We start from the raw sequence: 13,669 nt of genomic DNA, 5'->3' as shown, positions 1-13,669 counted from the left end.
TATATATATATATATATATATATATATATATATATATATATATATAAATGTAGATATACATTTATATACAGTTGAATATATATACTTATATATATGACAAAACAAAGCATACATGCTGCATGCACACTCGTAAACCCTTGCATATACCTGTGCATGCATGGATGCATGCATGCATGCATGCAGGTGCGCCATTGTCTGTTTATTTTGGGGCCCCCTGGTGCGAGCAAGTCCCGCGTGTGGCAGACTTTGTCTAAAGCACTGAAAGCAATTGGAGAAGACGGGGTGGTGGAGGTGTTGAACCCAAAAGCCATTTCTACTAACGAGTTATACGGGTAGGATATGAAAAAATGTATATATATATATATATATATATATATATATATATATATATATATATATATATATATATATATANATATATATATATATATATTACACTTAACCCTAATCGAATGATCACCACCAAGTTTGTGAACGGCCAGCTACTTTTATACTTTGTTTTAAAATATGCAGTTGTACGAAAAAACATGAAAATAAGGACGGGGTTTAAAGTTTCTCACCCTAAACCCTAAACCCTAAACCCTAAACCCTAGACCCTAAGCCCGAGGACCAAGCAAAACGCATGCTTTCTATTGCAGGTATATGACCCCTGCAAAGGAGTGGAAAGATGGGGCTGTTGCTGTGATTATGAGAAATATGTCTAAAGAAAGAGGAGGGTTTAAACCTACACATTTACATAAATGGATTGTTCTTGATGGGGATATCGATGCAGAGTGGATTGAATCCATGAACACCGTCATGGACGACAACAAGGTCCTTAACAACGCAAACCCTAAACCACAAACCCTAAACCCTAAACCCTAAACCCTAAATCACGAAACCAACTATAGTTCATAACAATGAACCCTCGATAGGTGTAGTTTGTAAACCCTAAACCCTAAACCACACTCCTGGAGTGGTCATCAGTAATGCATAGAAAATACATTTCATTACGCTAAAACCTAAACCCGAAACCTTAACTGAACCCTAGACCCTAGCTAGACCCTAGACGCTAAACCCTAAACCCTAGAAGGGCAACGTGTGTCACTGTAAGTGCCTGTATAGGGTTTTGTTGTTTCTGTAGAATGGTGTTATGTGTGTTTGTTTTTTGTTGTATTTGTGTTGTTTATGTGTTTTCAGGTGTTGACATTGGTTAGCAACGAGCGTATTCCGTTTACACCAACGATGCGAATGATATTTGAAATAGCAGATATGAAGCATGCAAGCCCCGCCACGGTTTCAAGAGGTGGGGTTGTGTTTATAAACGAAACAGATGTTGGATGGAAACCTTTTGTAGACTCATGGAGAGAAACTCTATCAGACCAAGTCGCCCAGTCCCAGTTCTATTTGCTCTTCTCCTACTACTTCGAATCCGTAAACACAAATACAACTAATACCACAAAGTTTATATTCCCTAGGGTTTAGGGTTTAGGGTTTATATTCTATATTCTGTCACTGGAGCCTGGGTCTTAGGGTTTAACTTGTGAATCTCCGTGTGGGAGTGAGTTGGGAATTCGTGTTTATGGGGCTGTATATCTTGAAGTTTAGGGTTTAGGGTTTAGGGTTTAGGGTTTATGGTTTTGTGTGTGTTGTGTGTTGCGTAGAATATCGATATGTTCCGGCGCACGTTCAAGTTTGTTTGTCCTATGACAGACATTGCGTTTGTTGATGGAATTTGTTCATTTGTAGATGCGTTGCTGTGTAAAGATAAAGCAACAGCAGAAGCATTCAAAGCTAAAAGTGTTGATGAACAAAAACTCACATATGAAGGATATTTCCTATCAGCACTCATGTGGACTGTAGGCGCATGCGTAGCAGACGACAAAGCCGTCAACTACAGGTCACCAACCAACGCAAAACCCTAAACCCTAAACCCTAAACCCTAAACCCTAAACCCTGGGCTCTAATGAATAGTTTCAAATCTATAAAGCCAGTCTCTATCCTTTTCTTGTCTAACAAATCCTTCTCTTTCTTGGTAATTCATCTTGTTCCGAGAGTAACTATATGAGTACAATGCCTATAGAAAATACTTATTAGGTGAAAGCGAATTCTTATATCCCGTATTATATTGATATCTATTTATTTTTTATTTATTTTTTTTATATTCGTTTATAAATATAGATGAATGTAAGGCCTGCTGCACCCATGTTGCTGTTGTGTTCAAGAAAAAGAAATCTTTGTAAATGCGCCTGCACTTCACAAACCATACACCCTTCTAAACCCTAGAACCCCTGCATGCATGCATGTATGCATGCATGCAATGTTTTCACCGTTTAGGGTTTAGGGTTTAGGGTTTACGGCTTAGCAGGGCCCTGCATGCATGCATGGATGCGTTGATTTTGCAGATCTCAGTTCAGCGGTTGGCTGCGTGCTGCAGCTCGGATTAAGTTCCCTGAGGGGGGCCTTTGCTTCGATTACTTCTTTGATGAAAAGACGTGTCAGTGGGCCCCGTGGAGTACCCAGTTGAAACCTTATGAGCCAGTCACAGAAATGCTCTTCAGCAAAATCATCGTAGCCACCACGGATATACTTCGGTAAGATTAGGGTTTAGGGTTTAGCTTCTATGTTAGGGTTTAGGGTTTGGGGTTTTCGTGGCGGTTAAGGTTTTGCGTTTATGCTGTCACGGCTTTCACGGCTTCTTTGTTCGTTAGCATTTATTATAAGCTGTTTGTTTTTCTGTTTATGTTGGTTTGTCCTTATCTGTGATCAGCTGTTTATATTTTTTGATTTATCCTTGGTTGTTCTTTAATGTTTATCAGCAGGTGTTTGCATTTGTTTGTTTATGTTTGTTTCTTCACCTGTATCGACTGTTCGTTGTTGAATTTTGTGTTGGTTTTCTTATTAGCAGATTAAAAAGCATAAACTAAAAAACACAAACAAAAGAACTTACTATAATTACTCATGTTTGTTTGTTACGCATATTTATTTATTTTTGTTTATCTGCAGCATCAACTATGTGAATGAACTTTTCTGCAAAAGAGGAAGAGCCGTTCTCCTCGTCGGCTCTTGTGGATCCGGCAAGAGTACGATCGTCAAGGTAACAAATAGATTTACTAATAAAAAAAATATATATATATATATATATATATATATATATATATATATATATATATATATATATATATATATAGTAGTATTGTTTATTTATTTTCGAAATTTGTTTTCTCGAGTTGTTTTGCTTATTGACAAGTAAAGAAACATAAACAAACTAGTACAACATATTTGAATACTTCAGTAACTTCTCTTCGTCCATTTGTTTCTGCAGAAGATATCCATGGATTTATTCTTTAAATATCCTATATCAGTACTTTTTAATGAATTATATTTAATATTTCATTTATTTTTTTCTTTGCAAAGCGTTTTCATTTGTTTGGTGTTTTGTTCACTTGCCTGGTTTACTTGGTGACTTCTTCCAGTACAAAAGCTACATTTTTTCATTCTTCTTGTTTTAGGGGTTTAGGGTTTAGCGTCTAGGGTTTAGGGTTTAGGGTTTAGGGTTTTTTTGCTGTGTTTGTGTGATTATTAAAGGACTTCCTGAGACACCTTCCTCCTGAATTTGAAAGTGCAACAATAAACTTGAACTCGTACACAGACTCTCGCACGCTGCAGAATATCTTGGCTTCTAACATTGAGAAGCGGTAGGCCAGTGAATAAAAATAATAAAATGCATCAAAATAATATATTTAACACGTTCTATCTTTATTTTCATGTTTACTGTTATTTTTGCTTTTCGCTATTACTATCATGTTTCTTATTACCAACATTAATAATGCAGTTTAGACTTCTTATCATCTATATATATGGTTATTCTTATTATTTTCATTCTATGCTTTGTTACTGCCTGAAACAACAATTTTATACATTTAGTCATCAGTACCATATTTGCTATTAAATCAATTCTAACACATTTTAGAGCGTTTGTCATTCGGTTCACAAAATTCTTCATAAGTTGCTTTATGCTTACGTCTATTTGTGCATAGATCTGTGGATATGTTTGCATACTAATTTGGGGTCTAGGGTTTAGCATCTAGGGTTTAGGGTTTAGGGTTTAGGGTTTTGGGGTTTATTGGAAATGTGTGTGTGGTCAGCACGGGTCACACGTACGGTCCTGTCGGCAACAAGCGTGTGGTGTATTTCATCGACGATTTGAATATGCCGTTTGTAGATAAGTATGATACACAGCCTCCTTTGGAGTTGTTGCGTCAGTTGATGGATTACGGCAGTATGTTTGATAGAGCGCATCTAGAGGACCGGATGAATGTGGTGGATGTTCAATACATGGGGTGTATGAACCCCACAGCAGGTTCTTTCAATATCAGTTCAAGATTACAGCGTCACTTCTCTGTATTGACATGTTTCGAGCCAGAAGCAGAAACAATTGAACGTATCTTTGGCAGTATCCTTCAGCATCATCTGCTGCCTTTTGATGCTCCTGTTGCTGAGCTCGGAACAAACATTGTTCAAGCAGCTATTGATTTATTCGCTCAAATGCATGCAGATCCTGCATTTGTGCATTCGGCAAAGAAATTCCATTACAACTTCAATCTCAGAGATCTATCCAACATGTTCCAGGGGGTGCTGCGATCCTCTGCCTCTCTATATAGACAGACAACAGGGGGCCGCCTCAAGCTCATTCGTCTTTGGCTGCATGAGGCGAACCGTGTGCTGAGAGACAGACTCATTTGTGAGAGTGATATGAATGCTCTCGATAATATCCTTAAAGCTGTTACTAAAAAACATTTCGCAGAAGAAGATCAAGAACAATTGCATGCAGCCCCAAATGTCATGTGCTCCTTCTTATCAGAAGCATCCGGAAATGACGCTGTCAGTTATACCCCTAAAACCACACACATTAACTCCACTAAACCTTCATCTATGTCACTACATACACAACCAAACAATACATGAAAACATTAGATTATGCAAATAAATAGTAAAAAAAGATTTCAACGGAAAAACCCACTATACTAGCAAATAATGAAAAAATATATTTCAGGATTTCTGTGTAGGAGCTCTCCTTTGCCTGTTCTGCCCTCTAGCTAACCTCAACACGTTCGCCGCTTTCTGCGTTATCACTTTATATTAGCAGTATATAATATATAATAATAATAATATGTGAATATAATATAATATATTATATTCAGAATATATTGTATTACACTGATAATGCAATAAAATATAATATTCGTATGCAGATAGTCGTCAGCATTCAAGAAAGCCTTTCAGTTCATTCAAGTTTATTCAATAGTTTGTTAGCGGCTAGACATACATCAAAACACCTAGACCTGCGCTAAAGTATTAAACACAAAACATGCTGCAATATCATAAAACTAATAATAATAAATCAATTAAAATAAATAAATAAATAACTCAGATGACAACTCATCTGTAGTGTTGAAGTAAAAACAAATAGGTTAACTTGTATGAAATACTGATAAACCTCGCTGACATTAAGATTCATCCATAACAAAGAAAAAATACTAATAAACAGTTTAAACAATAATTCATTTGTAGATGAATCTTTGCAAGAGTTTCTGCTGTAGTTGGTGACCTCTTCACTCTGTGCAAGCCTGCAACATTTGTGCTGTATCTATCTAATGAAAAAATACCAATACAAAATTATAATACTATTGACTAGTATTATCAATACTAATCAATAGTAATATAATTTTGTATTGTATGGGGAGATATAGATAGAAAACAGGCGGCATCTTAAACATATTTATTTTTTTTTTATTTTGTCTTTCAGGTGTACATACCAGCAGCAGATATGGATTCACTACGTGCAGTGCTGGCGGAGAAGCTGGAGGAATATTCTCAATCATTTACAGAGATGAATTTGGTGTTATTTGACGATGCAGTATTGCATGTTTCTCGTATATGTAGAATTATAGATCTACCCGGGGGTAATGCTCTTCTTGTAGGAGTAGGAGGAAGCGGTAAACAAAGCCTCAGCAGGCTCGCTTGCTTCATCGCTAAAGTTGACACATTCCAAATCACTGTCAGCCAGCATTACGACTGTGCTGCATTCAAAACAGATATGCAGGTGAGAGTTGATATATTATAAAATTTCTGTTGTATTATATATATATAATATGTAATATAATATATCATATATATTATGCATATTATATATAGTACACTAAATTCTGAATATTGCAGCATATATAATGCATGTTATATAATCTACAACACGATTGCAAGAGATACACCTCAAAATATCAAAGAGCAAGAAGAGCAACACGAGAAGTTCAGCTCGCCTAAGAAAACAAGAAATCAAGCTACAAACAATTCACGCACTGTGTAGAACCACTCTAACTATATTTACTTTTTAGTGGTGTGCTGGCAGTACAGGTGTAGGTGAACTCAAGAGAACGACGAGAGAATAGCATGTGTTTGCATAACACTAAACCCTAAACCCTCGCTTGCATATCCCCGAAACCCTCAACCCTAAACCCTAAACCCTTAACTTATCGTCTTAAACGCCTGATGTTTAAATCTTGTATCTCCTTCATGTTCACGAGCTGTTACCTTTTTTATCTTTTTCGTTCTCTCTTACCTCTCTCCCTCTTCTCTTACATCTCTTCCTCCTCTCTTATCTATCACTCTGCTTTCTTCTTTCTCTGTCTCCTCTTTTATCTCTCAATTTAATATCTTCCCTCTCCACCACGTTTTCTTGCCTGTCTGTCTCCGTTCTTATCTATTCACCCCCCCCCGATATCCACAGGCGCTTTATGTGTTCATCTGCTACACGTAAACAAAACCAAAAGATGTGTATTGTCTCCTTTTCTTGAATATATTGATTCTCTGTCTCCTTAGGAGTTAATGAATAAGGCCCTTGTTAGGCCGGGGACGCCGCATGCACTGTTGCTGACAGACCAACAAATTGTAGATGAAGAACTTTTAGTCTACGTCAATGATCTCCTCGCCTCAGGCAATATTCCTGATCTCTTTACTCGCGATGAATACGAACAGATATTCGCGGTACTCAGGTAACACCAAACCCTACACCTAAACCCTAAACCCTAAACCCTAAACCCTCAGCATTCGTCTCAGTTCTATCTAGAGGGCTCTATCTGCAGCTATAATGACAGGTCTAGGGTTTATACTAAACCGTTCAAGGTTTAAAGTTCAGGTTTGAAGCTGAAAGTCTATTAGTTAGGGTTTAGGGTTTAGGGTATACGGTATAGGGTTAGCTAAACCCTAAGCCGTAAACAATAAGAAAAATTTTCGTGTTTCCTTGTTCTATCACTACAGGAAGCAGCTACGACCTGGTGCAGCAGCGAATACACGAGAGGCGATGATGCAAGTGTTTACAGACAAAGTTCAAACCAACGTTCATGTTATTCTTTGTCATTCTCCTGTTGGTGAACATCTGAGGGTTCGTGCTCGCAAATTCCCTGGCCTCATCTCCGGCACAACCATCGATGAATTCCACCCATGGTCAAGAGACGCCCTCGTTCAAACCGGTACAGCTTTCCTCAAGGGTAAGTAGGGTTTAGGGTTTAGGGTTTAAGGCTTGGGGGCTAGGGTCTAGGGCTTAGGGTTTAGGGTTTAAGGCTTGGGCATCCAATGCATGCAATACATACGCAGTGCATGCAGCCCACGCACTGCATGCAATGCATTCCTGCGATTCAGGCAATGTATACAATACTCTTGCATGCGCCTTCACTACTCGCAATGCATGGAATGCATACAGTGCACGCACTGCATGCAATATATGGAATGCATGCAATGCATGCAATATACTGCATGCAATATATGAAATGCATGCAATATATGAAATGCATGCAATGGCTGCACTGCATGCATGTGCACTGCAGACGTGGAGTTGCCGTCTGAGGAGTTGCGTGGTTTGTTGGCTGAGCACATGGCAAACGTTCACTTGAGCATAGATGCTGCGAATGAGCGTTTCTTAAGAGAAGAGCGGCGATATAACTACACAACACCGAAATCTTTCTTAGAGTTGATTGCATTTTATAAACAATTCTTAGAAAGAAAAAGAGAAGAAGCAAACTTATCTATTGAGAGGCTTCAGAAGGGTCTGACAACACTCAAAGAAACAACAGCAGAAGTTGAAGGACTCAGAGAAGATTTGAAAGAAAAAATGGCTGTTGCTGATGAAAAGAAAGCAGCAGCAGATGCACTTGTTGAACAGGTATTAAAAGCATCTGCTATTGCTGATGAAGAAGCTGTTATTGCAAATACAGAAAAAGATAAAGCTAATCAACTCAGTGAAGAAGCTGCTGCTATTCAAAAAAAAGCAGACGAAGAACTCTCAGAAGCCATGCCTGCTATGGAAAGAGCAAGAGAGGCAGTCAAATGCCTCACCAAGCCGGCTATACAAGTATATCATAAACATAACACAATTTGTATTATTTTTATTGTTATTAGTAATTGTTTCTGTATAACGGCTATCATTCATATAAATATTTATAATAGTGTAAATGTTATTATTCTTGTTAACTATAGAAATCGCTAAACAACCCCAGTATAAATGACAAAGTTCAAAACACTGCTCAATGAAAATAAAATGCAGTAGATAGATACAACCAGAAACAGAGAACATCTCGTTCGTGTATAGTAATAGTAATCTATCCACAAGTATGAGGGGGGCATGCAAATTGAAACAAGGTCTACGTTTCAGGTGTATATACACTGCACAGGAACTGAAATCTCTTCCTAAGCCGCCAGCTGAATGCTTAGAAGTTACAAAAGCTGTTCTTATTATGAGAGGAGAGACAAAGAACACAGAGTGGAAAGCAGCTCAGAAGATGATGAGCGATCCTGCAAAGTTCCTTGATCAGGTATTCAACTACGGTGAAGAAGAAGCCGATGATAATTTCTTTATTTGTTTTCTTTCTGTTTATATTATTATTGTTGTTATTATTATTTTATTAATTATAATTTTGGGGGGAGGGATTTGTCAGTTTATTTCGTTGGTGTATAAAGGGTACGAGCCCTAATGTAGGATATGTTTCTTAGTCCTTTCCTAGCATAGATATATATATATATATATATATATATATATATATATATATATATATATATATATATGTATATATATATATATATATATATTGCATCTTTTTCAGGTGCGTGCCTTCGATGCGGAGAACATGACAGAGGAGACAGTGAACGCGATAACACCGATAATATCTCAGCCTTTCTTTAACTTTGAGGTTATGAAGGGAAAGTCTTTAGCTGCAGCTTTTCTAGCTAACTGGGTTGTGAATATTGTTACTTATAACACCATCTATAGAAAAGTAAAACCCCTTATGGATAAATTCGCTGAGGCAACAGAATCCAAAAGCAAAGCAGACTCTAATCTCGCTCAAGTCCTAGAAAGAGTCAGAGAGATCAACGGTAAGACTTTCATGCATGCATTCATATCGTAATATACTTTGCACATGAAAAAGGAAAAGTACATGTATGTATAAATGAATATAGAATTATACATGCATTTGTATATATATATATATATATATATATGTATATATATATATATAGCACTATGCAGATAAGGGTTTAAAAATACGCAGGTGTGCATCTTGTTTGTTTATGCATGCATTGTTGCACCACCCTGTGCATGCATGCATGCATGCACGACCATGCGTATGCGTGCGTGCATGCATGCACGACCATGTGCATGCAGGCATATATGCATGCATGCACTCTGTGGTCGCGCTCGTATCTTGAAAGAGTATGAGGGAGCATAAATGATATGTTCTCCATTTTCGTTCTTATTCTGTATTTTATGTATGCATCGGGATTCATGTATGTGTGCATGTGCTTATCTATATATGTGTGTTTGTTGGCATATATATGTATATATATATATATATGTTAACATGCTTGCATCTACACAGGAATGGCAGTAGCAACAGATGCATCAGCAGCAGCACCAGCAGCAGCAGCAGCAGCACCAGCAACAGCAGCAGCATCATGTGTGTGTATTTTGCTGTTGTGTGTAGAAAAGGTGGCAAAGCTGCAGCAGAAGATGCAGGAGGCGGATGAAGAGCGTCAGGGTGTTGTAGCTCAGGCAACAGAATGTCAATTGAAATTAGATTTAGCAGAAAGATTAGTTAATGGATTAGCTGATGAAAATAAAAGATGGAATGAATCTATGAATGAACTCGAATCCTCTAAAATGACTGTTATAGGAGACTATCTCCTCGCTGCAGCATTCGTCTCCTACGCAGGAGCATTCTCTGCACCCTTCCGTGTAGGGCTCATTGAGGTAAGCATAGAAATATATATATATATATATATATATATGTTGTTGTATTTATTTTGTTATTGTTTTTGTAATCTGTTGTTTTTTTATAGTGTGAGAAGTTTTAACTGTTTAGTAATTAGTGTTCATTGTTGCTGAAGGGGTAAGGAAGAACTCCTCTAAGTAGCACAGATGTTAAGGTACATATATTTCTCTATCTATCTAGCTGTCTATCTATATACATATATATATGTATGTATATATATATATATATATATATATCGCTTTTTTCTTATAAGCAAGGGCCTAGATGCTTGTCGTTTGCAAGGGTGCTATATATATATATATATATATATATATATATATATATATATATATATATATATATATATATATATATATAAATTGTGTGTAATCTTTTTTCTAGGGGGAGTGGAAAGCAGACTTGGTGAAGCAAAATATTCCCTTCACTTCAACAGTAACTCCTTTAGATGTTTTAGCTGATGAAGCAGATATTGCGCTCTGGAAGAATGAGGGGCTTCCTGCTGATCGTATTTCTATTGAAAACGCAGCCATTGTCAACTCCTGCATGAGGTAACCACAAACCCTAAACCCTAAACCCTAAACCCTTGAAATTTTCCGTCTGGGGGGCTGTAACACTCGTCACTTTGGCGTGGAGCTTGGAGTTTAAGGTTTAGGGTTTAGGGTTTACTTTGGTTTGGGGCTTAGGGTCTACGGTTTAGGGCTTAGGGTTTAAAGAGTTTTGGCGTTTAGTGTTTAGGGCACACAGCTGATGAGAACAGGGGCTACAAAAGAAAGAAGAAAACTGAAATATGTTTGAACATTATATGTTTATATCTCCATTTATTTGCATGCATGTATCTGTGGTATATGTACATGTGTACTATGTAAATATATACATATATACTTATGGTATATATCTGTATGTATGTATATACATATATGCGCACGCTTATACTCATTATACAATTACAAAATAGTTCTGAAACAAATTCTGTATTATGTCGTTCTATTGCAACAAAGTAATAACAGAAAAGCATTTTGTGAAATTTTCCGGTGTATCTCCATCTCCACTGACATGTGCATCCGTTTGCAGCCTAAACCGTAAACCCTAAAGTCCAAGTGCATGAACCCTAAACCCTAAACCCTAAACCCCGGGTATATTTGCATCATAAGCCCTGTTTGTAAATACTTGTATTTTCAGGTGGCCTCTGCTAATAGATCCACAGCTGCAGGGGACGCGGTGGGTGAAGCAGCGGGGCCACGACAGCTTGATAACAGTATCTGTGAATCGCGATCGTTGGTTAGCTAAGATAACAGATGCAATTCGAAATGGTGATATTCTTCTCATTGAAAACCTCTCCGAGTCTATTGATCCTGTACTCGATCCCCTCGTATCTCGCAGCGTCTCTAGAAAGGTAAGCCACGCATACTTGGATATTTCAGCATCTTGCTTCTGCTGCTGTTGTTGTTACTGCTGCCGCGTCGACAGCTGTGGTTGCTGCTGCTGCTGCAGTTTTTGCTGGTTGTGCTGTTGCTCCTGTTCTCTGCTGCTGTTGTTAATGCGGATACTGGGGCTGCTGCTGCTGCCCCTGCGCCTGATGGTTGTTTCCATCCCGATGGTTGTTTCTGTTGTTGTTGCTGTTGCTGCTACTGCTGATGGAGTGCACAGCAGATCTCTGAGTGCGCGTGATGCTTAGAGGGTTGCTGCATTTTTCGAGGCAGCAGCAGCGCTTGATCCTTTTGCTGCTGTTACTTTTCCTCTTCTTTCTCACTGTCTCTCTGTTTAGAACAACGTTGGGTGGTTTAGGGTTTATGATGCGGATGCAGTAGGGTTTTTCGTTTCGGTTCTAGGGCTCCGTTTTGAGGTTTTAGGGTTTAGGGTTTGTGTACTGTTGTGATGGGGGTTTTGTCGTTTCAGGGGCGCACGGCGTACGTGAAGATAGGGGGAGAAGATGTCGAGTTCAGCAGCAAATTTCGTTTGCTGCTGCAGACGAAGCTGCCAAACCCTCATTATAAGCCGGAGATAGCGGCTCAGTGTACTTTGGTGAATTTCACCGTAACCCCTGAGGGTTTGGAGGAGCAGTTCCTGGCGATGATTGTAAATGCTGAACAGCCGGAACTAGAAACATCTAAACAGGCTTTGACAAGAAAACAAAATGAATTTAAAGTTACTTTGGCACAGCTCGAAGATAAACTCCTCTTCGAGCTATCAAATGCAGACCCTGAACTCATCCTTGCAAACACCACACTCGTTGAAAGCCTTGAAGAAACAAAACGAACAACCAAAGAAATTCAAGAACAGGTAAGATGAAAAATGCGTTACGCCTAAAAATATAGTCCAGGGTTTAGGGTTTTGGGTTCAGTGTGTAGGGTTTCTGCTTCAAGATTAAGTGTTAAGGTTTATGTTTGTGTATTTGCAGCAAGCAATGGCGAAAGAAAGAGAAGAGCAAATCAACAGGAGTCGTGAGGCTTATCGTAGCTCTGCAAACGAAGCTTCTTTGTTGTACTTCGTGTTGACTCGTCTGCGCAGCATCAACCCCATGTACCAGTACTCTCTAGACTCCTTCATTACATTTGTATACAAGGTACGAGCCTCCTAAACCCTAAACCCTAAACCCTGTGCCCTAAGTCCCATTTCTAGCGAATCTTCGAAGGCATGACGCCTAACTTTCCTCATTAAGCATTCATGCTCATGCTCAATGGGAGTTTAAGGCTTAGGGTTTAGGGTTCACCTCTAAACCCTAAAACATATCTCCTTCAGATCTTAATTCGCCTATGCATTCCAGATATACCGTGGGTATATAAATATATGTGTATATGCACATCTATACCGTCCATATAATATATATATATATATATATATATATATATATATATATATATATATATATATATATATATATATACGTTGAACTCGCTGCTGCAGGCAATTGACAAGACCAAGCCTTGCGACACGATTCAAGAGCGTTGTACAGAGTTGACGACTTCAATCCGAACGACGATAATAACGTGGGTTGGTCGTGGTTTATTTGAGAAGCATAAATTGGCATTCTTAACAATGTTAACATTTGAATTATTACGTGGAGGAAAACTAAAAGATTCCTTTGATCCTCAACTCCTTGATTTCCTCCTAAGAGGCCCTATAAAGCAAGTAGCTGAAAACCCTCTAGCAGACTGGCTACCCAACAAAGCCTGGTTCGCTGTTCAAAAACTTATTGAAATTCCTGCATTTGATAACTTTGCAAATAATATGCAAAAAGATGCACCTTCAAGATTCAAAGAATGGTTCCAAGAACTTCAACCTGAAAAAGTCAAATTGCCACTCGAATGGAAAGCTCTCGACTCCATGCCATTCAAAAAACTCGTCGTACGTACTACCCCCTACCTCTG

The 13,669-nt window shown here is 38.2% G+C and overlaps 1 protein-coding gene across 1 annotated transcript in view; it reads left to right on the top strand.

Annotated features, from left to right (window-relative positions):
• EMH_0079680 (uncharacterized protein) overlaps nucleotides 1-13,669 on the top strand; it is a gene marked incomplete at both ends in the record, with an annotated part of 24,128 nt that overhangs the window by 140 nt on the left and 10,319 nt on the right. Inside the window, 20 exons of the mRNA XM_013500086.1 lie at nucleotides 184-332; nucleotides 639-813; nucleotides 1,180-1,413; nucleotides 1,644-1,879; nucleotides 2,385-2,573; nucleotides 2,986-3,076; nucleotides 3,568-3,677; nucleotides 4,128-4,324; nucleotides 4,538-4,764; nucleotides 5,789-6,085; nucleotides 6,859-7,031; nucleotides 7,297-7,526; nucleotides 7,863-8,386; nucleotides 8,706-8,846; nucleotides 9,135-9,405; nucleotides 10,014-10,279; nucleotides 10,683-10,849; nucleotides 11,481-11,694; nucleotides 12,198-12,581; nucleotides 12,700-12,864. Of these exons, the coding sequence (XP_013355540.1) occupies nucleotides 184-332; nucleotides 639-813; nucleotides 1,180-1,413; nucleotides 1,644-1,879; nucleotides 2,385-2,573; nucleotides 2,986-3,076; nucleotides 3,568-3,677; nucleotides 4,128-4,324; nucleotides 4,538-4,764; nucleotides 5,789-6,085; nucleotides 6,859-7,031; nucleotides 7,297-7,526; nucleotides 7,863-8,386; nucleotides 8,706-8,846; nucleotides 9,135-9,405; nucleotides 10,014-10,279; nucleotides 10,683-10,849; nucleotides 11,481-11,694; nucleotides 12,198-12,581; nucleotides 12,700-12,864 (4,440 nt within the window). The remainder of the gene's footprint in view (nucleotides 1-183; nucleotides 333-638; nucleotides 814-1,179; nucleotides 1,414-1,643; nucleotides 1,880-2,384; nucleotides 2,574-2,985; nucleotides 3,077-3,567; nucleotides 3,678-4,127; nucleotides 4,325-4,537; nucleotides 4,765-5,788; nucleotides 6,086-6,858; nucleotides 7,032-7,296; nucleotides 7,527-7,862; nucleotides 8,387-8,705; nucleotides 8,847-9,134; nucleotides 9,406-10,013; nucleotides 10,280-10,682; nucleotides 10,850-11,480; nucleotides 11,695-12,197; nucleotides 12,582-12,699; nucleotides 12,865-13,669) is intronic.

Source organism: Eimeria mitis, genomic scaffold, assembly GCF_000499745.2.
Source record: "Eimeria mitis Houghton genomic scaffold, Emh_scaff5, whole genome shotgun sequence".
Classification (NCBI taxonomy): Eukaryota; Apicomplexa; class Conoidasida; order Eucoccidiorida; family Eimeriidae; genus Eimeria; species Eimeria mitis.
Note: the sequence above shows the minus strand (reverse complement) of the source record. Positions and strands in the feature narration are given on the sequence as shown.